The 25,430-nt window shown below is 45.0% G+C and overlaps 2 protein-coding genes across 5 annotated transcripts in view; one reads left to right on the forward strand and one right to left on the reverse strand.

Annotated features, from left to right (window-relative positions):
- Positions 1-15,584, reverse strand: part of LOC144154959 (STAM-binding protein) — a 41,078-nt gene extending 25,494 nt beyond the window's left edge. For 2 of the 4 annotated variants that reach the window (XR_013319486.1, XR_013319485.1), the window contains exons 1-5: positions 15,335-15,584; positions 13,384-13,593; positions 10,629-10,704; positions 7,437-7,529; positions 6,119-6,471 (exon numbers count right to left, since the gene is read on the reverse strand). Coding sequence is in view for 2 of the 4 variants with exons in the window: in XM_077686116.1 (XP_077542242.1) it covers positions 6,119-6,471; positions 7,437-7,529; positions 10,629-10,704; positions 13,384-13,592 (731 nt within the window). In the remaining 2 variants the exon portion in view is untranslated. The remainder of the gene's footprint in view (positions 1-6,118; positions 6,472-7,436; positions 7,530-10,628; positions 10,705-13,383; positions 13,594-15,334) is intronic. The other 2 variants (XM_077686116.1, XM_077686115.1) reach the window with 1 other exon arrangement.
- Positions 15,585-15,821: 237 nt separating this feature from the next.
- On the forward strand, positions 15,822-21,123 carry Mtssb (mitochondrial single stranded DNA-binding protein). The gene is made up of 2 exons (XM_077686117.1): positions 15,822-16,197; positions 19,633-21,123. The coding sequence occupies exons 1-2, from the start codon at positions 16,066-16,068 to the stop codon at positions 19,993-19,995; spliced, it is 495 nt and encodes a 164-aa protein (XP_077542243.1). The 5' UTR covers positions 15,822-16,065; the 3' UTR covers positions 19,996-21,123.
- The last annotated feature ends 4,307 nt before the right edge of the window (positions 21,124-25,430 follow it).

A 25,430-nucleotide genomic window follows, 5' to 3' on the forward strand; every position in this document is an offset into this window, starting at 1 on the left:
TAGTAAAAGCTTGTTAATTCAAACTAAAGGGGGACCATGAATAAGTTCTAATTAAGTGGAGTTCGAATTAGCGGGTGGGTGTTAAAATGAGCGACCAGCTCATTCTGGCTCATTCTGTGATCACAGCTAATTGCAGGCTCAGTGACCAGGCACTACGAAAACCTGCAACGGTTTGCACCAAAGCGCTGGCGTGCGCCGACTCCATCAGTTAAGGGGGGACACCCCTCTTAAAACTATTTCTTTTAATTTTTAAGTAAACTCTGTGAAACTTGTCAGTCTTGCTGCTTTCCCCCCACTGATTTCAAATATGGCATTATTTTTTTAGTTGGTCAATTAGGTCCTGAGATAATTAGTGGTAATTAACCATTTTTGGAGGAACAATAGACAAAACTGTGTTGGTCAGAAAACTGTAATCTTTACATTTTCCAACACTATGAATCCTGTGGTGAGTGCAATAAGACAATCAGTTTTTTTATTCATCGCTTGGAACTGATTTTACCGCTCATTAAACTTCAGTGTTTGAAGTTGGCACTCAAAATGGCTCCTTGCCAGTGTTGCCACCAAGGTTTAACGGGCTGTAAAATTAGTTTCAAGTGACGCATCAAAAAACTAATTGTCTTATTGCACTCACCAGTGTTCATAGTATTAGAAAATGTAAAGACTACAGTTTTCTTACCAACACAGTTTTGTCTATTGTTCCTCCAAAAATGGTTAATTACCTCTAATTATCTCGGGACCTAATTGACCAACAAAAAAAATGATGCCATATTTGAAATCAGTGGAGGAAAAGCAGCAAGACTGACAAGTTTCACAGAGTTTACTTAAAAATTAAAAAAGTTTTTTTAAGAGCAGTGTCTCCCCTTAAGTGCCCTTTGTGCCTTGTGCGCGCCTGCTTGTGCATCTCTCTCATTATTTCGCATCTCCAATAAATTTTGTTTGGCTTTGCAACGCACTGTACTCACTATGGGCTGACTACTTTTGCCGAGGAGTGGTGTACACCAGCTGCTGCTGGTTCTAATTAACGGTTGTGAATACCGACACATCTGAATTATCGAGAGGTTTCCCCCATTGCAATACAGTGTTGTGCCAGGACCCGGACATCAGTCCAAATTAATTTTGAATTAACGAGCTTTTACTGCATAGCTATCTTATTTAAACACTATATGGTCATTTCTAACTAATACGGGACTTTTGAAATCTGTGATAAACTATACTAGCAATTTTTCAAGTGCCAACATCAGGCTTTATTTAGAGACTATCAGATTAGGAGATTGGGGGTACTAAATGCTTGCAAGAACATGTTCCCCCCCTAATAAAAGATGTTTAAAAATCTGTTTCACAGCACTTTCATAACATTATAAAAAGTAACTGAAGATGTGTATGACCGAGGACAGGCAAACCGAAGCACCCGTCAAACTCTTGAAGCAGTGAACAAGGAAGGGGGGGGTGACTACATAGTATACTGACTTCAAGAAACCAACAAGTGAAATTTGTCAGGTATATGACGGGTTCTCTGGCCCAAATGAAACATAGCTTTGGACTAGGGATGGGCGAATATTCGGTGTTGTCGAATACTCGATCGAATTGCTCTCTATTCGTCATTAAGTTCGATCCGAATACAGGTACTATTTGATATTTTTGAATTACTCAGCGCTTCCAAATAGGCAGCCAAAGCTAAGCTTTTCAGTCAAGCCTTCCGAGATGTCATCCCAGGCTTGTCGCAAGACCTTGCCAACATGAACATTTCTATCATCAGTGCCAAGCTACTGCCTTCCTTAGTGGTTCGATGAGATCTCTGCCGCCATCACAGTTTCCGTTCAAAGTCAGCACTGCAATGACACTGCTGCCAACATAGCGGCACCGTGCTGGTGCACTCGTTTTGCCGATTCGAGACGGAATTAGCGGAGCATTGTGCAAAATGGAGGCCTGTATTTCGCGCTTTGGTTGGCTACAGCCGCGGAATTTTTTTTTCGCAGAGCTTCTAGGTCATGCTAAAAACCAGAGTTACTCGAAAGACACCAGTTGCGAAACTCCCTATAGGCCCCATGTATCAAAAGGCGGTTCGCGGTTGGCCCGCCTGCACTGGCACAAACACGGGGGGTAAGTTGACTAGCCTGTCATCGGCCGGCAAAAATTTGTAGTAGTACTGAAGTGCTTGCAGCTGCTGCTGCAAGTCATCAAAAGAAAACCCGTAAACATATAAGCAAGCGCTACCTAATTTATATCTTCTCATTTAAAAAGCAAGCTTCACTTTATGAAAATTTTGCGAATAAGTGTTAGTTTAGCAAAGTCAAGTTTTCGTCCTCTAGGGGACGCACCAGTAGACTTGCCTCTCAGCTTCAACGGAGCACAGGGGGCGTGCTGCCTGGATTCCGAAGAGGAGTTTCTCAACTGGTATATATCTAAGGACTCTGTTAAAAACGCTGAAGCCAACTCCATGTCACTTTCAATTTTAGAGTCTGCTAATTGCACTTGAATATGAATTGTGGCAGCATGAGGCAATGAAAACGCTGCACCACGGAACAACACATATATTTAGAACAGAAGGCAGCAGCTGACGGGCCAGCGGCAGCTCTGCCTGGCCAAACGCTCGGAGTTCCTAGGAGCACTGACTGCATGCGCCACGAGGCTCGCACAGTGAGCCGCAGAGTGGTGCTTCGTCGTCTTCGGCAATGCTGCTACAGAATCTTATATTCTAAGTGGACCCATCACTTTTGTATTTACATTTTTTTCAGTATCTGCTTGTAATTTAGTAAATAATAATCTAGTAAATATGGCAGCTCACGGCGTGAGCTGTGACAGACAAGAGACAGCTAGACTACTTGGGCGTCCCTGTGCTCCTACGGTCTGAGAACCCTCTGGAGCGGTGGAGGAACCACGGCAGCCGGCTTTAGCCAGCGCTGGTCATGGTGACATGATAGTATCTTTCAATTCTTGCCACGCAGACGAAGAGTGAGAAGAGAGAGGACGTTCTTAACAGCAGGAAATGTTGTCAGCAGCCGGCGGGAGCTGCTTCGACTGAAGCATGCGGAGCAACTAGTATTTCTTGACGAAAACGTGTGAATACAGTAAAGGAAAGCTGAGTATGTAATTTCTGAATAAATATTCAGCTGGTAATAGTTTCACAAAATGCTGTCCTTACGCAAGTTCTAATACTTACTTATATGTGTGACAATTTGCTCATTTTTCTTTGTAATGAGTGGTGTTTACTATTCAAACTATTTGATTAGAAACTTTTCGACCAAATCAGTATTCGCTTTGAATTTGCTTCAAACCTCAAATTCACTATTTGCCCATCCCTACTTCGGACACACCACACCAGAATGGTTTCGCCAGAACAATTGTGAAACATTTATGAAGGTATGTTTTAGCTCCACTGATACTATGTAAACTATACCGCACAGTCACGCTAATTTATACTATACAGGTTTTCCCACTCACTTTCATCCAAGCGCAGTCTAATTTAATCCAGGCACCATGTAATTTAATCCGAGTGCCAACGAATTTAATCCATTCGCCAACCAAATTAATCCAGCTATCAGAAGAATGCTCAGAAGTGTTTTGTGCGAAATTAGGCACAGCTTTGTGGATTCTGTTGCCGTGGTATGGTGAAAATGTGGTGTTTCTTGATCAATTATGTGCAAAATATTATATGCACGCAGCTTAATGGACATTTACTAACACCCGCAGACCAGGAGAGCGGTGTCATTTCATCCACTGGTGCCGTGTGCTTATCGTCTGCGGGATTGTCAAAAGTATCGTCTGCTCGCGCACTGTTAAAGCCAGCAGAATTGCCGGCGTATTGTTACGCAAGCAGACGACACTTCTGTCGCGAGCAGGCGATATTATAATTTGGAAATAATGCTTAACGCTGCAGAAAAGCATTCATTAATTGAAAATCAGAATGCAATGGGTATTTAAATAATGTGCTTTTATCAATGGAGCTTCTGAAGGCATTGTTATTCGAAGAGCAGACAATACTTCTTGTGTTTGTTATCGACAGCTTTCTCGCAGACGATCAGCTCACAGCACGCGGCACCAACAGTCTGCGCGTGTTAGTAAATGTGCATTAAACTGCGCGCATATGATATTTTGCACATAATGGGTCAAGAAACACCACGTTTCCACCACACCAAGCCAACAAAGTCCGCAAAGATGTGCCTAATTTCACCCAAAAACACTCTTGAACATTCTTCTGGTAGCTGGATTATTTTGGCTGGCGAAGGGATTAAATTGGTTGGCATTTGGATTAAATTTGCTGGAACCTGGATTAAATTACATGGCATCTGGATTAAATTAGATGGCACTAGGATTAAACTGGCTGGCACCTGGATTAAATTGTATGGCGACTTAATTAAATGGAGCGGGAAAACCTGAAGAGGGAAATCTGGCAATAGTATCTACATGAGCCACACTTCAACAAGTGTGCGGTTGTGTACCGCACAGATTCAATCCATTTTTAGTCGAAAACAAGCTCAAAAGTTGTCCGACTTCAGATGAAGTTTGCTTTATCAATATAAAAGCTTGGTTACCAATGGATTTAATAATGAAGAGTCAAGTTTCATGCAAGACAAAAAAAAATGTTGCCCTTTTTAGTCCTGTTATGAGCAGCAAAAAAGAAACGCTGCAAACAAAATGTTGCCCCTGTTAATGGTTTTGTCATCAGGAGATGTTGCAAGCCAGGCCAAGGAAGAAAAAAACACTGCTAGCTGTTAAGGTGGCCTCCATGGCAGCACGGCACTTGAGCGGCAGTGTTTTAGTGTAAAACTCAATGGGCTGTACAGCCACCAAGATTCTTGCTGGCAACCGCAGAACTGAACCACAATTCAAACTGTTTGTATTGGCACATGAGAGTGAAGAAACACTATTTAAAAACACAGTTTAAACTAAACAGTGACAAGTGGTGTACTTATGACATTTGAGTATGCAACATTTTACTCATGAGCTGTCTGCACAATGTACTTTCATTTAAATCAGTAGGGGGCTCTGCCAGTGAAGATGAAAGGCAGTTTCAAATCTATTGGTAAACAACCACGTAAATTCTGTTGTTGATAGTGTTGCTCAAATAAATAAAGCATAGACAGCCGTCATCCTGTGAAATCTGGGCTAGAATGAGCCTGCTGTTTAAAAAGCCACATTATGACATAGCCAGTGCCCCCTGCGGTTAAATGCAATGATAGGCGGCCCTTAAAAGTTTTTGATGGGGAGCCATTTGAAATAAAGTTGATCGTAATGACCTGAACATACATTTGGATTTATATATTTTTTTATTTTTTGTTAACTCTACTAACATGCTGGCTAAAATATGTTCGGTCACGTGAAGCACCTACAATTGCACAGACAAGAACGTTGCTACCTTTCAATGTTCACTACTTTTGGCGCTGGATTAAAGTTATTTCCCTTAGGTTAAGAATTATTTTCATGCACTTTACTACATAATATGCCGACTTTCAATGAATATACACTAGCGAGCAAGTGCTCCAGAAATTTCAGTTGTTGGTTCCTTTAATTAATGCTCGGAAAAGCCTGCTGGAAATTATTTTGTGCATGATTGTGGCAGCACAGCGCAATTTCAGCCCCCACCTTCGGCACACAACTTTGCAGAAGTGGCAAAGGCAAAGAGGGGTGTAAAAATGTGCAGCTGATCCTCTGCAACAAAATCTGATACCGAATTCAGTTGTGCGGAACAGGTCTCTTTTTCTGCCCATGGCAGCACTCCAAGTTCGAGACAAATGCAACCGCAACAGGCACATGTGCAGCCATACATGCCTTCAGAACCGCACAAGCACAGCAGTTGAGACACGGGCTGCTCGACTAACTGTGCTTTAAATGTTGGAAGTACTCCTTAGATGGTTGTCAGCCATTGGTGGTCTCCATCTACACTGCTGCCCCCAACCCCTTTATTTCTCATCTATTCCACCACAGTCCACTACAATGCCCCTTACACCACAATGCCACTTAAGTGCACCACAATGCCAATTAACAAATTGCAAGGCCCCATTAGTGTTCTGGATTACTCAAGGGAGTGCCACCTTTTTTACCCCTTGGCTGCAAATGACAACAGTTCTATGCAGCCTCTGGCCAGAGTGCAAGGGCAAAGTGCGCAGCCACAACTTACTCCAGAGGTGCCAGAGGAGGAGCAGAAGGCTTTGACGCTCTGGAAGGAATGTCTGGCACTTGGAAGTCCGTCGCCAGTGGTGCGAACGTCGCCGTCTTGGGTAGGGGGGTACCGGAGGCGTCTTCCACTTCCGGCAGCAGCAGTGGGTACACGTCCGAAGGGGAGAGGCCGCCACAGGGCGGAGTCGGGGTCGCCGGCCGGTCGGGAACCACCTCCTCCTCGTCCCGCTGCTGCTTCCGCTGCTGCCGCTGCTGCTGAAGGGCAAGCAGCTTCTGCTGCTCGTACACCAGGCGATCCATTCGCTCCTTGTTGCGGCGCTCCTCCTGCAGGGCGGCCTCGGCCTCTTGCCTCTCCTGGGCAATGCCACACGAGGGACTATTGCACGGGCACCTTTCTACGGGCACTGCTGTAGAGCAGCTCCAACCTAAGCTCATCCAGTGTTGGGGACTGAAAGTTCAGAACGATGATCCGAAAAACCATATCAAGCAGCAAGTCGTCTGCGACACCCTTACGATAGCCTTACCGCCGTGGTAAACCTGTACACCTGAAGTGTATTCTACCGACTGGGCTAATAATTAAGATATGACAGGCTTTTTATCAGCTGTTTTTTTTTTATCAGCATTTTGAGGACTATCAAAAAGATATAGGGGGAGGACAGAGGTTTAGCCTTTGAAGCCTCCCAGTACAGCGAGATTGCCCACAAGTTCCTTGTCAGCCTATATGGTGCCATCCACTGGGCGAACAAGAACACCAGAAACCCCTTCCCACACCAGAACCACACACACCGATTGGCCAGTTGTGGCGCTGGGAGCAGATTTTGTGTTCCTGTTTACCACAGGATAGTGCCACAGGCCTTCTCACAATGTCCAGATTTGGGGAAAACTACTCCCATTACCCACTATAAACCCCATTAAAGGTGCACTACTAAAGTGCAGTAGTCAGACTTGGCAGGTCTTTAAAATGGAAAGACAGTTTTATATTTTTTCAAAACCTCATTCTTCCAATTTCAAGGCCTCTTTTTTTAAAAACTGTCAGGATGCAGTATTGGAATGCGCTAGCCTGTATTTTTGTTCACAAAGCACCAGATTCCCATGACAGCAATTGTTATAAAGAACATAGGACAACTAGACTTCCTAAGAGTATTCACTTGTTTCTGTAGAATTTTTTAAGGATTTTTTTAGCATACACACACAAAAAAAAATATGTGCTGGTCAAAGGGTCTGTTCGCTAGAGTGGCCTGATGAAAAATGAAACTGGCAGCATACGGCTCGGTAAAAGCCACACAAAAGCAGAATGTCGGCAAACAGGAAGTACTTGCCTTATTTTTTACCATAATGTTGTACTCTTGGGTGTACTTTTTTATGAGCTCTGACTTCAACTTCTCCGCAATAGGAAAAACTTGCTTTAGAGTCTAAAATGTACAAAAAGGCAATGATTCATAACTCATCACTACTGGCTTGCAGGCTGACACTAATAACACACAAATGCACAGCACTCTTTCGAAACAATAACAGAAAAACCTAGTGCCGAATTATTTAAAGGACGGCCGTCGTTTTGAAGCGACGCAGTGCTGGCATGCAAATGCATGTACTATTCCTGAGTTGTAGCAACGCTCGGAGAGGCAAGAAGTGGTAGCAGATCACACGCAGCTTGATGAGGTGCTCAGCTTGACAGCGGTGCAAAGCAACGTGCAAAACGACGAGGGTCAGTGCACATCATTTTGCACGTTGCTTTGCGCTACTGTCAAGCACCTCCCCAAGCCCCATGGGATTTGCTACTGCTTCCCGCCCCTCCAAGCGACGCCTCAACCCAGGAATACATGCATTTGCATGCCAACACCGCGTCGCTTCAAAACGACGGTTGTTTTTTAGAGAATTCAGCCCCTGGCAGCACTTGAATGACAATGATAGCAGGTGTGACTTTGTGACAAAAGTACCTTATCAGATACACTGTCATCATTTACAAATGGTATTTCATGCAAAGCACTTATAGGGCCAGCCCTTCAAATTTCCATGTCTACACTCATGCGCTAACGCAGAGGAACATAAACTGCTAACGATCATTTATTTGCAAACTTTGTACATCAAGTAGCAGAATAGTTTACTGGTACTAAACTTAGCAAAATGAAGAGCACAAGAAACAAACAAACAAACAAACAAAAAAAGCCCCAAAACCCTTGTCCCCCATTGATGTTTTCTCAGCCCCGGCTGGTATTTTGTTGTTTGCCTTCTCAGAAGCTAAAATTAACCCTGTCACTGCCGCTCCCAAGAACTCAGGGAAGCGTGGACGCATGCCCCCTGCCACTCCCGAGACAACTCGTGCAAAAAAGAATATTCTGGGCATGTCGCATCTTCTATGGAGAGGTCGCATAAACAGACCTTGCAGGGCAAATTTTAGACTACAGAAGGAGCACAAGTTTTTTTTTTGTCTGCGCTGCTTTGTATTTGCTTCAGAAACGGAGCCATGTCGAGCCAGATGCGACCAAAGAAGGAAATTTCGCTATCCGTGTTTTAGCTGCCAGTTGTCACTTTCTCTAAAGCCTCATTTGGAAGAACACCCCACTAAAACGTTTTCATAACACCTGGAACTAGTACTAATTAGCAGATATTTATTTTATTAACTAATTAGGTGCTATTTGTATGCAATCAATACAACTTTTTATTAGATAAGATATCCCAGTATAAAACTGTTTATACATTCTTCAGAGAATCGTAATGCATTAGCAGCATAGAGTTCCCTGGGAACTAACACCTAACACACAAAAAAAGAAAGCAGGGAGTGACAATGAGTCAGAAAAAACTTGCCAGTGAAAGGGTTAATGGAGAAACCACTTAAAGGGACACTGGAGGTAGAATAACTTTTTATTTTAACAGAACGATCATATTTTTCATAGCTCTCTTGCCTTTTATGTTCAGCAACCAACAATGCCTTGTGTGATGAGAAATAAATCACTGAAGCTGGCATTTCTCTCTCCCATTTCAGTTTCATTTTTTTTGCGACACTGAAGAGCACGTCACGTGCCCCGACCAAGTTGGGGCCCTATTTGGAATTTTACTCGATTGTCACCATCTTTTTGAGTGCCTGTTCTCATCCGCTTCCACTTTCGCTGTAAAGACTGCAAGTCAATTTTTTTTATGCCATCTTGGTAGGGCAGAGCCCAGGCAAACTTGGTCGTCAAGCCCCACCCTTTATAGGCAGGGATTGATAACCCCAGCAAAGCATTATAAGAAAATGCCACCTGGTGGCAGGTGTACATGCACAATTGCTAAATGCAGTTGTCAGCAGTTTTGTTTCAAGCTTATTGCACGAACAATCTCCTACTTTGCCGCTGGTTGTTGCATGCATGCGCACTAGTGGTAAGTAGGTAGGGTAAGCTCTCGCATTCACTCGCGTGCACGCATTTTTTGGTTGCGCTTGTATGCAAGGCAAGAGTTCCAACGAAACTGAAACTGAAACAAACTCTACCGCCTGGACTGAAGCATCCTATTTCGTAACACTTGCCAGCTGAGGTTAGCGTCTCATAAAAAAGCCTACAACGAGCAAAAATTACCACATCCATTAATTTTACACTTGCATGTCCCACATGCCTCGTTGTTTGTTTCAGAGAAATGCTTAAGCAAGCTCCACCAATCCTGCACTTCATCACTCAAGATTCGTGAAGTCACCAAATGTAGTGCGGGAAAGCATATCGGGCGGCAATACCCGTTTCATTTTTTTAGCATTTTCTGCGTTAATGAGCAGCTACTGATGCTGTGAGTGGTGCACTTGTAGTCACATTTTAATCAATCGACGCAGGCCAACTTGTGTTTAAGCCGCTTTAGTGTCCCTTTAAATAGGTGCAAGAAGAAATGGTGAACACATTCGATGGAAACAAATCCTCCCTCACACTGCACGTCTTATAACATTCAAAGCGAATGACACTAGCTGTAAATGATATTCAGTTTGGCCGTGCGTTTCCACACGGCAAACTAAATGTGGCGATTGGGAAACTCCCAGAGTTGCAAGAAAATAATGTAAGTGCATCCATAAACATTTCACATGTTTTACTTTTCAAAAACAAAACGAATTAACTTTTTAACTAAAACAAAGTTTCACTCTTTTTAGGTGCCATTTATGTCACAAGCCAAGACAAGTAAGCTAATAGTTTGTATTTCAGAAGCAGCAAACACAATGGAGCTCCGCAAAGGTGTTTGTCTTTTTCTCCTATATAAAACAACACACAGGGGAAATATGGATTTACTAGTAGGCTTTAACCACAGTGCCTATAAAACTTCCATGTTTATTGACAGACCACTGCAGTCGAAACTACTCTTTCAGTTCAGAAACTACTAAAAATGTGTTCCCCGAACTCAATCAATCCCCGAATGCCATTTGCGCCAAATTTCATTCGGAATTCTCGTGTAAGGCCAAACAAATGGCATTCACAGGTAATGTCATTCCCTCTAAATGCCATTAGATTTGCCATGTGACAGGCGCATAATACTTCTGCCGTCATTGTTGAAATGCTCACCTGCTTTGTCTGATCCCACTCTGGCAAATAGGATCCCTTCATGCCAGGGTGCTTTGATATCTTTTCTACAAATAGTCTACATGCGAGACAGAGAGAGAAAAGATAAGTGCTTTTAAGAGTTCAGTAAATCAAATCGCATAATCAACACATCAAACATATCAGTTGGCAGAGACCAGCCACCCCACTTAAAGGCACCACACATGGAGTTTTTTCGCACAGCAATTACTTTGTGTATATAATTCATGTTAAGAAGTTATTCATAAGTAAAACCTGACACCTGCAACTGAAGTTGCCTGACAGATTTGACTGACAGATCTTTTAAGTTTGCTATATCTACGTGCTTGCATTTTATTTTTTCTATAACATAACAAACTCCTACCATCTGACACACAATTTGCATGCCTAATATTTTTCTGCTGCATACTGATATGCCATAACTTCCGACACTGAAGAACAAGGTTAGTGTTAGCACATAGTACGTCAAAATGAAACAAACATACAGGCACTGGCAATAAAGTAGCCCCAAACCTCTTGATAGGGCCAAGTTGTAAGTGGTGCACTCAGCAGAAATTTTGACCGAGACATACCTAAATGACCGTGCAAGCTTAATCGAAATTCCAAACACCTGTATTAAAATATTTCACACCTTGTGCCTGTACCACAATTAGCAATTTTTTTAGAGAATATCCGATATGGTTTTAAAGTTACTATAAAACAGCCAGTCTGAACGTTTCCATAAGAAGCAAAATTACTAGAAAAATTATTAGTACGTACAATCTTTATAATGAATGCTGAAGGAGCTAGACGAAAGGTGTCAAAGGGACCTTGAAACAGACTGACTGAACATTGTTACCATTTTCTCTCCGTGGAAACATAGCAATGTCTATAGCCGTGACCAGTACCTAGCCACTCCTGTTCGCCTCCAAACCTTATTTCGTCTCTCCATCGAGTTAATGGTCTTTACCTACTTTGAACCCCGTCTCTCAGTAGCCCTCTACCCGCAGACCAAGGGCCATCCCACTCTTGCTTAACTTCTTCTTCCTCCTCAGTAGCCACGGTCGTTACCCCAGTGGCCCACTGGTTGCCATTGTTCCTCATTACATGCCCAGCCAAAGTCCGCCTCTTCCTTTTAATTCGAGCTGCAACGTCTTCCACCCAATTATGTTCCTGACCCAAGACACTTGTTTCCTCTCCCTCAGCGTTACTCCTATCACCTTTCATTTCATGGCTCGTTGGGCCAACCAAAGTTTTGCTTCCAGAGGCCGAATTCTACTGGGCGCCCGGCAATATCCGGCGGGGTTGATTTCCCGTGGGGTCTCATGCGACTGGCACAGAGTGACAACGCCACCCAGCCTGTGTTGCGCGAATAAGTTTTGGCTATAATTCGGTGAAGTCACGTAGACCCCGCGGGATATCAACTCTGCCGGATACCTTCCGACACCCAGTAGAATCCGGCTTCGGCCCCAGGTGTTCAGAAAGGCGGCAAGTTTCTGCCCCCCCCAAGTCAACACTGGCAATACGCATTGGTTGCATACCATTCTCTTCAGCGACAGAGGTTGCCTACTGTTCATTATTTGAGTGTGTTAGCCAAGTGCACCACAGCCTATAACAATTCTGAGCCAGGTTCCTATTTCGTGGCAGGGATTCATCCTGACAACATATCCACAGTAATTTATCCTCTTCTTCGCGCATCCCATTACCTAGGTTGAAGAGGGTGTTCATAGTGAAAACAGCGCATCCAAGATGAAGACCGAGAAGGGAAAACACAAACAAGGCGCTGGTTAGGAAGGGAAAACACAAACACGGAATATGCTTCCTGCATATTCACCCACACGACCAAGCTTTCTGAGTGCAGGTCCTGAAACATTTTTGCAGTTGTTCTCCAGGCTTAATGAAACAGACAATCTCGAGAGGCTCAAATATTCTTCATTTACCGGTAGCCCTGACTCCTCCCAGTTAATCTTCCCAAGTGCCCCTTCCAAAGAGGATGTAAGCAGTTTTGGCAAGCTAGTAGACCCTGTCTCCCTACCGCCCTTCCTGATAGGAAACTTTTCCCTCTTCTTGTAAAAAGTTGTTCTGCCCATGTATACGTCATCTGACTTAAATACGTCTCCTTTATTTCCTGGTCTTTCAATGCTTTCAGTGCTGCAGCTGTGCCTGCAGGATCAAATGTTTTTGTAGTCTATAAATGACATATAAAAGGGGTTATTAAACCGTGGATTTTGCTGTTTAGTTGGTTATCAAACAGCCTATCTGCTGCAACTGAAAGAAAACCAACAAATATCAGCCCGATTCCCTGTGATGAAATGGTTGACGACAAGGGATGCCCAAAACCTGAAGAATTCAGCAAAAAGGAACGACCATTTGGGCAAGTGTCTACACTATCTGTTGTTGCGAGACCAGTGATACTTGGCTCAGATGTTCTGTGGGAACACAATTTAATGTCTGGACAGATTTATTCCCCACGTTTGAAAAGCAAGTGTTCGGGGGCCCCTTTGAACATTAAATACAATTAGCTCTCCAAAAACACACAGGTAATTACTTTTTCATACAAACGCTCAATGCCCTTACATTCTGCAAGAAAACAACATGCTGCAAGTTATGAGCAGTGTGATAGCGTAGAGTAATTGGTGGAAACTTCATGACACGGTCAAATATGGGCTGGAGAAAGAAATGCTAGTTGGCATAAGCATAAACACAAACCTTTCTAACTTTGTATGAACAAATGCCCCAAAAGGAAGCCCAACACACTCACGTGATGTATTTGGTGTAGAGTATATACGCGCTTTCCAGGTCCCCTTCGTGGCAGTAGACGTCAGCCATCCGCAGCATCTCCTTGCCAGACCTGAAGTACCGCTTCAGTGGTACGCTGGCGTCAATTTCAACCACACTGCCCACATCACTGAGGCTCCGCACCTTGACGTGGGGGTCATACTTCTCAAGGCCCCGGCTGGCAGAAGGCATTCTGCAGCAGCCAAGAGGTTTCAAACATTAACGGCTCGCTGGAACATTTTAACGTGCCATTAAACACTGCTAACACTACTTCCCTACTTTCCGTGATAGACTGACTTTCAGTTTTTAAAAGACAGAAAGAGGGACAACAATTGCTGCCCTCGTGTTGTTTTTTTCCCGTAGTTATTATAACCACTTGTAAGCTGACATGTCCACCCCCCTTATGTAATGCCCAAGGGAAAACAAACGATGACAATGATGATGATGATAAACATTTATGATGCCCCATTACACCCACTCACTATGGGACCTCCTTCAGTATTAAGTACTCATGTACAGTCGAACTTTGTCGTAACGAAGTAGTATCGGGACAGTAAATTATTTCGTTACAGCCGAGATTCGTTGCAACAGAAGACGTAAAAATCGGCTCTAACAAATTGGCAATCTGGCTCACGCAAAAATCCAAGATACAAAAACACATTTTTCTAGGCTTCTAACCCCTTATAAGTGAGGTAATCCTTGCGTCTCCTTGTGGAATTTCAAACTAAATGGACCGGAACATGACAACATGAAATTACAGCAGAACACAGTTCGCAACAGGCTGCATTCTTATTTATTTGAAGAAGGATTTAATCATCTGGTGGCTCAAACCCTCTCCCCCCCCCCCCCCCCCCCCCTTCCCCCCTTGGCCTGATTGATTGATTGTAGGGTTTAACGTGCCGACGCAACGCAGGTGATGAGGCGCGCCGTAGTGGAGGGCTCCGGATTAATTTTGACCACCTGGGGATCTTTTAAACGTGCGCCGAAATCTCCAACACACGGGCGTTTTTGCTTTTCGCCTCCATCAGAAAAGCGGCCGGGGATCGAACCCACGTCCTCATGCTCAGCAGCACAATGCATTAGTCACTGAGCCACAGCAGCTCAGTTATTATTGTTGTTGTTAGTTATACCATTTGTATGAAAAGGTTTATTCTGAAAATAACCCGACCAACATTCAGTTACTGTCTGCTGCTGTCTTGTCGTCGGGATGCTATTAGCACACAGAGGGAACACAAAGTCGTGAATTGGAGCAAAAAAAAAGTAGTAACTTTGAAGTATTTCTGGCAGATGCGGGAGAGGTTAAGCCCCAAAATTCCTGTTAAGAGTCCCATCCTTTCAAGCACGCCACATTAAGGGCAGGTGCATCTGTTTTTTGCCTCCCCTCGAAAGCTGCCAAAGTCTCCAGCCGCAAATGCTTTAGCCAGTTGTCAGCATGGTAGGTGCTAGCAATAAGCACAGCCTGCGCAAGCCGTGCATGCTGCCTCTACGGCAGTGTGCAGGATGAATGAAAACCTAACAAAGCTGAACCCAAGGACATGGTTTCGATCAGCCGTCTTTCTGACGGTGGCAAAAAACGAAACCGTCTGTGTGTCAAGATCTCCAAGCCCGTTAAACATCCCCAGGCACGCCTCATAGCCCAGGAGTAGCAAAAGTGCAGCGAGCTAACAAACTACCGAAATCGAGATAAGCTTTGATGCGTGGACGAACATCAGGGTTTGTTGGTATATTTCACAGTGATAACAAGGAAGTCGCTGACAAGTGAATATCACAACCTGAACGCCCACACTGGCCCCAGCGACCACAAGGACGACAGCAATGCAACACCACACAGTTTGGGAAACGGAGAAAAGCCAGGGCGAAAAAAAAGGTGCGTTGGGCAAAATACAGACTTCGTCACTCAATGCAAAGTTGTCAGGTAACTTGCTAGTGCTTACCTAGTTTCTTGCTTCTGGCGGCTTGTGTGTCTAAATGGACCACTGCCAGTTAACCATACCACGAGACCTTAGACACACCGGCAGCAAATCGGGAAACATGTGCACATATTAAAACGAAATGCAATTGAATCGAATCACTGACATGATACAATCGACGAAACCATGGAGGTGAGAATGCTTTTCTTATAAATTTTTAGTTTACCAAATTGAGTGGTGAGTCACCTAGCGTCATTTCCGCAATGCGCTGCTATTCTCAATAACTTCCGTTTTTAACTGCTCCTTAATGATAATACAAGAAAATAACAAAAAATGTAGTTACTTGTAGTCTAAATGGCGTAACGTTGCGCTTGATAGTTTAATTCATAAACAAAACACCATAAACAAAACAAAAAAATAAGATTGTACTGTCTACTTATAACTTTATTTACTACGGATACAAATTTTTATGGGCATTGATTGTCGCGCGAGATTATTTAGCAACTATCATCATGCGCAGCAAGTTCATTGCAAGTTGGTGCATGTGCTCAAAAATGGCGCGTTAGCGTCGAGTACTCGCGTGAATAATCCGTCGTCTTTCACCTGTTTGGCTCGAGCCTCGCGGTCATTGTCACGAAGAAAGTTTAGAGACACTGACCTTCAGTGTTTTCTGTCGCGTGTTATTATCGTCAACTCCGTGAATTCTTCATTTCCATTAGGACACGCATTTGCACTTGCATTTACAGCAGGGCAAAATGAGTATTGGAGCGAAAAAAATCTCTAAATTGTGCGCAGGGCTATTCCTGCGTAGCCGACCAGACGTTTCTCTGTTGCGGAGACTGTTCTGCGAGGAAAGACCGTCGACTTTGGAGAAGAGCATCAATCAGGTGAGTTCCGGGGCACTACTTTCTTGGCTTTGCATATAAACTGAGCCTACTCATTCATGACAATATTACCACTAGTCAGTCTGGAGCGGCTCCTTTTTTTTTTTTTTTTTTTTTTTTTTAAACAGTGGCAGGTTATCCATGCATCGCCTCGGGTTCCCTCACTCTGCTGCGAAGTGCACCGTTTTCCTCCTGTGGGTCGATGGGAGAAACGTCGGATTCAACCAGAGATTTAGATTTTCTTGCCGTGCGTTGGATTGTGTCTCTTTGGTACTGTTCCAGCTAGTCCAGCGGAATCCGCGGTACGTTGCTGTTATCTGATAATGTAATGACAAGCAGGCGCTGATGCGCTTTCAGTTAATCGCCGTTTCAGTCACCAAAGAGAAATTAAGATATAAAAATGTAACACTTTCATTTTAGGCCATTCCGCGCTTCTACTTTTATTTTCTCGTTGCATTTAATGGCGTGAAAAGTGGGCTGGTTGGTGCATTCATATTTAGGAAAGAACTCCTAAAAAATGTGCGCATGCAGATGGAAGAGCAGGGCTGGACTAACTTACAACAGTGTCAGACAGCTATTTCAGTAATAGCTATATTCAGTAATCATCGAAACTGATGTCCGTTGATAGTCTCATGTAAAAGTGTTATGGAAGTGTGTAGTGCAACTCTACTAAACTGCAGGCACCCCGGAAATTAGATGTATCGAAGAGTGAAGTGCACGTACTCTTGGAGGGCAAACCCCTAAGATGGCCAGGATCCCGCACTCTTCCCATTAGCAGTGGGAGAAGGAGCTGCCCAGCTCCAGTCCTGACTCCGAACTTCGAGTGGAAGAAAGGGCTGTTGCAGCGGGAGTCTGCAATGGAGTTTGGAGCTGAGGACCGTACTTTATATTTTGATGCTCGAAGTAAAATTTATTCGTTCTTCCCAAACATTTTTGTCACTGCTGGGAAGGAACTGCATGAGAAGTATAGGTGACGACAGTTGCCTCTCCTTGGGCAGAATAAAATAGCAAGATATTGCATTAGAATGGTGGTTTGGGCTAGTTGGTGCATACTTGTGTCGTCGTTTTCTTGTCCCGTCTTTTTGCGCTGTTTCGAATTTCAGCAAGATATTGCCCTGCAGTGGCCTTACCTCCATTCGTCATCATAGAACTATACTCTTCAGCTGCTGTGTTGCTGTGGGGATGCATTGCAGTGCGTAATTGCACGCATTGTGCTGTAGTTGGAGAGCGCAGATATCACCGGTGCCTAGGGGTATGGCCACATGAAAAAGAAAGAATCGACTGCTTGCGGGCAGTGTTAAAGTGCTGCAGGACCCTGCAAACTTTGCACTCGCCTGTTTATGTAAATTTAAGGTCAATCACGTTGCTATAAATGACTATTTTATAACAGCAACCTGCCATGGGGAAATCGCAACGGGCTCATACAGGAGTAGGCACATGTAATGTAGGGGTGCTTTGCTTATGCATTGTTAGTGTTTAATCAAGAAGTTAATTTATCAACTGGGAGAATCCCAAAGGTCGATGCATTGAGTCACTGGAAAAGCCACATTCATTTTTAACAAGACCCAGTTACTGATCATGTGCCTGCCCTCACTGTAAATCATGCTGAGAGCAGAAGATGAGATGCGCCAAGTATTATTGGTTTCGAAACAAACCCAACAAAGGCCGCTGCGATTCATGCAGGTGGCAGGGTGTAGCACAAAAAGTGTGCTGATGTCCAATCTTTGGGATGATTTGTGCACCTACGGCACTGCACATCATTTAGATCCAAGCATAAAAGCAACCTGTCATTTTTCGTATGTTTTCAGCCCCCCACGCTTATGCTTATAAAAAGCTGTTGACAAGCTCTGATTTGAATTTAACATAAAAATTTTCAAACAGGAAATGTGCTGTTGCAACACTAGCTGTCCTTACTTTGTGGTAATTTCTTTTAGCCAGTCAAAAAACTTTTTACCTGGTGTGGTTTACTATGCGTAAACTAGGTACATTATTGTACAAGCCAACTTTTTTCTAGCCTTTGCTGGCCTTTTAACAGTGAACGGGTGCTGTCACAGTGCAAATGACTTCTGTGATTAAAGCATTGTTGCAGCAGTCAAGGGCAAATGGGTTGTCGCTCGTAGCATGCTCAGAGCCAGCCTTGCTTCTCAGTCATCCTTGAGCCTTGAAGATGACTGCACAGCAGCGGCACATGTCTATTGGATGTGATTATCCTGTAAAGCTAGTAAACATTGTTTTTCAAGCACTGTTTAAAGGGACCCTGCAACACTATTTGCAGTGCAAGTAAACCTGCATGACGTTTAGATAACACTGCCAGGAATACCTGAGCCAAATATTACATGCGCATGTGAAGCAGTAAGCACGCAAATCACTTTAAAAGACGCGGCAAAACTAACCGTGCTCTCTTCAGTTCTCCTCATTATGCACCCCTGGCATGGCCTAAACGACGTCATTTTGGCCATGGCTGTCCTATTGGCTGTTGCTGGTCAACTTCGCGGCTTATTTGTCACATTTCCTGTGACGATCCGCTTGTACCAACCACTTCTATGCCTGCACTTGTACGCACAGTTTTGGCGTTGCTTTTGTGTTTTGAGAGCACGCAAAGTTTGAATGATGGACTCAATACTCCCCTTTCAACGAGACCACTCGACCACAAACGTTTATTGCTTCAAAAACGCCCTACTAGCCTGAGCGTATGCTTACGAGCAAGCAGCCATGCCTGCTTTTTTGTGGCACCAGACCGGAAATAGACCCCTCCACGTTGTGGAGAAAAGGAGAATACTCCCCGGCATATGATATATCGAAGGCCACCGAAGAGAACGCCGTGAGCCGCACCCCTCTCCGGGAGAGAGTGCGTTGTCCACGGCCGAGTTGAGAGGGAACTATGATGCGCGATTTCTTATCGCACGTAGTTTCGGTGATAGTGAACGAATTTTCATAATTCTTGAGGGAGGAGATTGCTGGGACAATAGACTTGACCCCAAAATGCATTCCGAGTAGTCGATGGTAAATGCTGCAGGGTCCCTTTAAAAAGGCCACTCCCACCAGCCAAAAAGCTCCCGCATGTGTTCAGTGCTTTTATTCGGTTATTTTAAAAAATTAAACGGAAAGATGCTATAGAAATTACTCCAAAAAATATGTTTATGGTAGCCGTGGCTAATAAGTGGAGCTGTGTTCAATAATAAACCAGTATGTAGACATCATTAAGCAGGCCTTTCCCAAAGAAATTATTTCATCCAAAGAATGGTTTATAGGCTGCTGTACCTCTAATTTCAATGCACGTATCACTCGGTCTTCAGCATGCTCATGCAGTAGTTTCATGGTTGTAGTCCAGGGCCGAGATATTTCAGTGCGATGTTGATAGTGCCGGCATTGAGAATCTCAGTGCACCCTTATCCCTCAAATGGGACGAACATTGCTTTGTTTTGCACCGCATTGCAGGTAACCCTGTTGGGTCGTGTTGGAATAGAGCCCCAGCTGCGTGGCACAGACTCGAACCCGGTTGTCGTCTTCACACTGGCCACCAACAGCAACTACCGATACGAGAGTGGCGAAGTGCAGCAGAAGACTCAGTGGCATCGCATCAGTGTGTTCAAGCCCTTCCTTCGCAACTCTGTTCACCAGTACACGCGCAAGGGCTCCCGAGTGCTGGTGCAGGGCCGTCTAGTGTACGGCGAGATCACTGATGCCAAGGGGGCCACCCACGTGACCAGTACAGTCGTGGCTGACGACGTGATCTTTCTGAGCCAAGGAGCCAGGATATCCACCACTGAGGACGAGCACCTTGCTGATAGCTCCTACTAGTGCTGAGATTGTAGCACACAGAACGCCATGTGGCAGTGTTTAGGGAAGCGGAATAGGTTACTATTGATGATTTGTCATTTTGAATTCTTGAAGACAAGTTTCTGTTAAATTAAGTCTTGCCTCATTGAAGCATTGAAGTTTGTATGTAGCATTGAAGGTTTGCTAACTTCGCAGTAGCTGGCTTGTGTACAGTTCTACACCTTGTTTGTGTGCCAGTAAAGCCACAGCATCTGCTAGACGGAATGTGCACTGCGGTATTGTACTGTGGGGAGCCTAAGTTGCACATTTTATGCCATTCTTGTTCTTATTCAGCCCGCTTTTGTCAGGGAAACATGCTTACACGTATCTTTTGTGCCCTTGCAATACACAACGGAAAGCTAAGAAAAATGCCCCAGAAGAGGTTGAAGCTTTAAATAAGTACATGGTTTTAAATCTACTTTGTCACTGTTTTGTTTTTTAACGCTGTCTCCCCAGCTTATGGCTGTTACTGTAGTCTCCTAGTTTGTAGACTATTACTGATGTTTATCATAACCAGCTGCAGCTTGAGAGAGCTGTGAATTAAACCTGTAAAGCTGCTTTTTTTGGCTCAAGATATATTTTGGGACATTTTTCATTTTATGACATAGCTGTTCATGCTTACACTTTTGCTATTTGCAGAAATTATGTACGAGTATTTGAGCTTGCAAGAAACATGCTGACTTCTTTCCTGCACAGTGTTCTTTTCTGCACCGCGGTAGTGCTAATGGTCATGTGTGAACTGCATAAATGCCAGTGAAAGTGAGCCCACGATAAAACTAGCAATGGTGAATTTGATTTTTTTTTTCCCGAGTGAAAGCAAGTAGTTTTGAAACACACTGGGGTTACTGCATTGTTATATGCTGTAGGACACACTTATGTTACTGATGACAATTTCCTACATATGACAATTTTTTTGTTTCTTTTTGTAGCTAAGAACCTTCTGGCAGGGTTTATTTTTTTTTTAAGCTTCCAGAAAAGTGCACAGAGACCTTGGAAAGCTGGTTTTGCACCTTTTGGCAATGGCCACAGAATGTGCCCCTAGCTGAGGAATGTGAGGGGGCACGAATAAACCTTTGTTTAAGCTGAATAAACCTGGTATATTTTAATGAACCTTGTGTGGCAGATTGTGTTAATGCTGTATGTGCACATTGTTGCTATAAAATAAATAAATGGAAGTATTAGTATTCCTGCAAACAAATAAAATGGCTGCATTTACTGTACACAGCAGCTTATTTCCTCTTGTATACAGGGTCGTCAAGATAACTTCATAATATGTTCTGATTTTGCTTGGAAACAGTAACGTTAAGAAAACCAGCGATGTAGGGTAACATCAATGACAAGCTGTTAAATGATAAGCAAGTTGCGACTTGCCAAATAGTAAGCTGCATCAGGAAAGCAGTGGTATTTTAGCACCCTTGAGGCGGGAAATACTGCCTTAGCTCAGTTTAGTTGTTTACCACAAATTTACCACATTTCTGTGACATTCATAGAGTACCAAATACTGAAAAGAAATTACTCTTAACTGGGCGACATACATAAAGTGATGCAATTTAAGAAAACTGCAACTGCCGTTCAAGGGACCCTAACGGCAGAATGACCCTTTGTTGTAACTTTCAAGGCTGCTGCAGCCTTTTTTTGGCACTGAATGGTGCTTCTTTTGCTTAAAAATAAAAGTGAGAGAGTTGTTCCACAATGTGAATGTGTATTTTGCATGAGTGTCATTTTTGGTTTCTTTAATTATTCTCTTGTTTATCTTATGGCTTGTCTAATTATTCCCCTTATTTTTTTGCCCACTTCAAGGCAGTATAATTGCATATATTATTCTGCTCTGACAGCTGCACTGCTGACCTCGTTCATGGTGGTGTGCCAACTTTTTATTGCCACGCTTTTAAAAGGCCCGCTATGCAAATGTTTAGAGCATATACGCTCGTGCGTAATATTTAAAGCTGGCACGTCTCTACTGGTCCCTTCCATTTCTCAATGGTAAAAAAGAGCGTGTCGCGTATCCTGAAGATGTATTGCCTGAAAAATCATTCAAGTTAGGGATGTGCTGCCACCTCTGAAGAGGAGTAGAAAATACCCGTGGAATTTCCCACCACGGCAGGTGACAGCCAACTCTGTTGTGTAGACAATTCTTCGAGCAATCTCGGACTTTTGTATACAAATAGACACTGACCATAGCACGTGGCAATAGCTCGCATTCACCTGCAGGAATCTTCTGACTATTTGTACAACAGTGCCAAACAGTGGCTAAAATTGAAACTGAAACAAATCTTGGCACCAGTTGGAGGCACCAGAACCTGCTTTATGGTGTATCAATAGTAGTGGAATTTTGTACTTTTGAAAAGCATGCTGGGCGAGAGTTCCCACATACTTTTGTTTTAAATGCGAATGCATTGTAGTCGAGCCATGTCAGGTGCCGTGCGGCATCCACGCGCCCGCAGGTGTTATCTCTCCGCTCTCACCCCCTCTCCCATAGCAACAGCTGCGAGCGCGCGCGCTCCTCCTCTCCCCTAGCAACCGGAGCAGGTGGTGCGGGTGGATCAGCGGCGAGTGAGTGGAGAGGAGGAGCGCACTCGGGCGTGTGAGGGCGCTCGCATCGCGGGAGCTCGCCGGAGCTCCCGCGTGTGTGGGAGAGTGTAGGCGAGGGTAGGCGCGGTGCTTCGGTGCTTCTCCTCTCGACGCTCGCCCCACTCTCCCGTTCGCTCGGTCGCTAGTATATATAAATGCAATGTCTGCCGGCAACGGTACCTCGAGCAAGAAGTTTAATACAATCCAGTTCGAGCATTACACCTCTCGCTGGAGGTGACGTCACTGTAGTGGCTTCAACGTCATCTTCAACCGGAGGAGAAGAAGCGGAAGACAAGGCTGCGAAGCGAAGAGCGCGTGATGCCGAACGCAAGCGCTTGAAGCGAGCTGCCGACGCCGAACTCCGTGCTCGGGAAGCCGCTGCGAAACGCCAACGCCGAGCCGAAGACACCGAAATACGTGTTCGACATGTGCATTCGCATTTCCTCACGATTCCCTTCGGGGAGGTGGGGTGAATTTTTTATGTTAATATATACATACAATAGTTTTTTTTTCAGAAGGATGCCTAACCAAGCTCCACCAATCCCGTTTCACCATTCACGATTGGTGACGTGAAAAATGGTAGCACTGGAAAGTGCATGGGGTGGCGATACACTGCAATCTGCTGATGGAGGCCAGCGTGTTTTTACACTTTAGTGTCCCTTTAAAGCAGACAATCAAGCTGAAATGTCCTGGTGAAAGAAATGGGCCAGGCAAGAAGGGACCACTCCAGTGGCAGGTCCAAAATGGGGTAGTGGGAGCGAACCCCTAACCCAGTTGCAGCTGAACATAGCACTACCAAACCCAGAATGCATGCCATGTTCCTAGCATCCATTGCACCATTACACGTTCTCCAAGCAGCCGGCCGGAGTTTTGGCTGGCTGATTTACATTTGTGCTGAACGACTTGCTTTAGGTTGAAGCCCGGAAATAAAAAAAATGTCGAACTGGCGCAATCGGATAGTCGTCGACTTCATAACACGAGGGACCCAGGTTTGATTCTGGTTGGTTGGTTGGTTCCAAGAAAATGGCTCGTACCGACCACGGGGAGCGTTTTCTCCTTACCCATGATCATTACACATCGTCAGTGAAAGTTGACTTCCTGCAGTGCGTTTCCGACGAGACATACGCCATCAGTGAAACATAGAAAGCTTCGCCTTAAAAAACGGGACCAAAATTTGGGCTGATCCCCGCCGCAGGCTACTAACCCGAAAATGCAGCGCATTAGAAAGAAAAACGTCGTACTTGTATGCGAATAGATATTTTCCTCAAAATGGCGATCTCGCACCTAATGCAATTGACCTATAAACTTGCGCGAAATCTGCAAAAAATGAAAACTGGCAAAGGAGTTTTTAAATGCACGGGCCTGCACTTTCCGCGGAATTTCCTGTGCGTTTCTGCCAAGCGACGCAGTCGGCGTGCAGCTCCGCGCTCGAGGGGGGCAGCAGCGCTTGTCAGTTGGGGGCTGGGCCCGAAGAAAGCGGCGCGATGTCCACTGAGCATGTCGGCGGCGAAGGTGAGCTGCAGATAAGCTGCAGCGCGCCGGTGCATGCCGCTGGCCATGTTGCGTCGACGCGCGCTTCGTCGTAACGGACGAGAGCGCAGGCCGCTGCGCGCATGAACTGGTCGCACCGGTTCGCGGTCCGCTGCTGCCGAAGTAAGCGGTTCTCTCAAGTGAGAAGGCTGCCTTGCGCTTCACGGTGGGAAGCGCGAGGACGTCTCAATGTCAAGGGCGGGCGCGCTTTGTGCAACGCGAGAGCGGCCACCCGGCCGCTGCAGACCGGGCCGTAGGGCGCCCTAAACTCGATTGGGGCTCTTTCTGCGTAGCTGATCTGGCCGGGGCAGATATCTGCCACCGCCAGTTCATTTGAGCGATTGGGCGCCCATTTCCTCCAACGCGGGGCACGAAAACAACTCGGGGCCATGTGTCTCTCTTCTAACCCGAAGTTGACGCTTGGTTGCCTCGGAAAAACACGGCATCGAGTGTTTGCGCTGGGATGGAAGGGACGGGTATAAACCGACCACGCGGGCTGGTCTCGCGCCACGTGTTATTTTATCATTGGAAAAAAAAATGTAATGCATGCTATCCGACGCTTAACAATTGGTACACGGGAATACCGGAAGTATGTGGCGAGAATGATGTGCACATATCTCTCACTGAAGCGGGAAACAAGCTTCGGGGTCTTATGAATGGAAAGCGAGCCATTTTTATGGATCTGTTGTCATGGGTTTCGGGATGGTGCCTCAAGAACATTCCAAATTATAGAGCCGAATGTGGATGAGAATAAAAACAATTACGGAGGGCAGCAGAGCCCGCTTATGTGTGAGAATGCGAAATCGTAAATGTGCTGCCGCGACGTGAAACCAGTCGGCGTCCAAGTAGCAATGAGCAGAAGCGGCCGGATGACGCTGTTGCGCCTGACGTCAGGCCGCGCATACATACCCGCGTTGGCAGCCGATGGGAATTTCTGTGCCGCGTTTCTGGTGAGGTCCGTTTTTTATCAATGAACAACCTCATGCTTTGGCGTTAAAATAATTCCCGCGTCAAAGAAATATGAACATGCAAGCACCCGCACGCACGCAGCCATGCGCGCGCGAACACACACACGCCCGCACTCTCTCTCGATTGATTGGTTAATTGTAGGGTTTAACGCGCCGACGCAACACAGTCGATGAGGCGCGCCGTAGTGGAGGGCTCCGGTTTTAATTTCACCACCTGGGACTCTTTAACGTGCGCCGAAATCTCGTACACACGGGCGTTTTTGCTTTTCGCCTTCACCAGAAAAGCGGCCGGGAATCGAACCCGCGACCTCGTGCTCAGCAGCACAACGCCTTAGCCACTGAGCCATC

The sequence above is a fragment of the Haemaphysalis longicornis genome, unplaced genomic scaffold (genome assembly GCF_048455015.1).
Source record: "Haemaphysalis longicornis isolate Haplotype H1 unplaced genomic scaffold, Haemaphysalis longicornis Haplotype H1 scaffold_1, whole genome shotgun sequence".
Lineage (NCBI taxonomy): Eukaryota > Metazoa > Arthropoda > Arachnida > Ixodida > Ixodidae > Haemaphysalis > Haemaphysalis longicornis.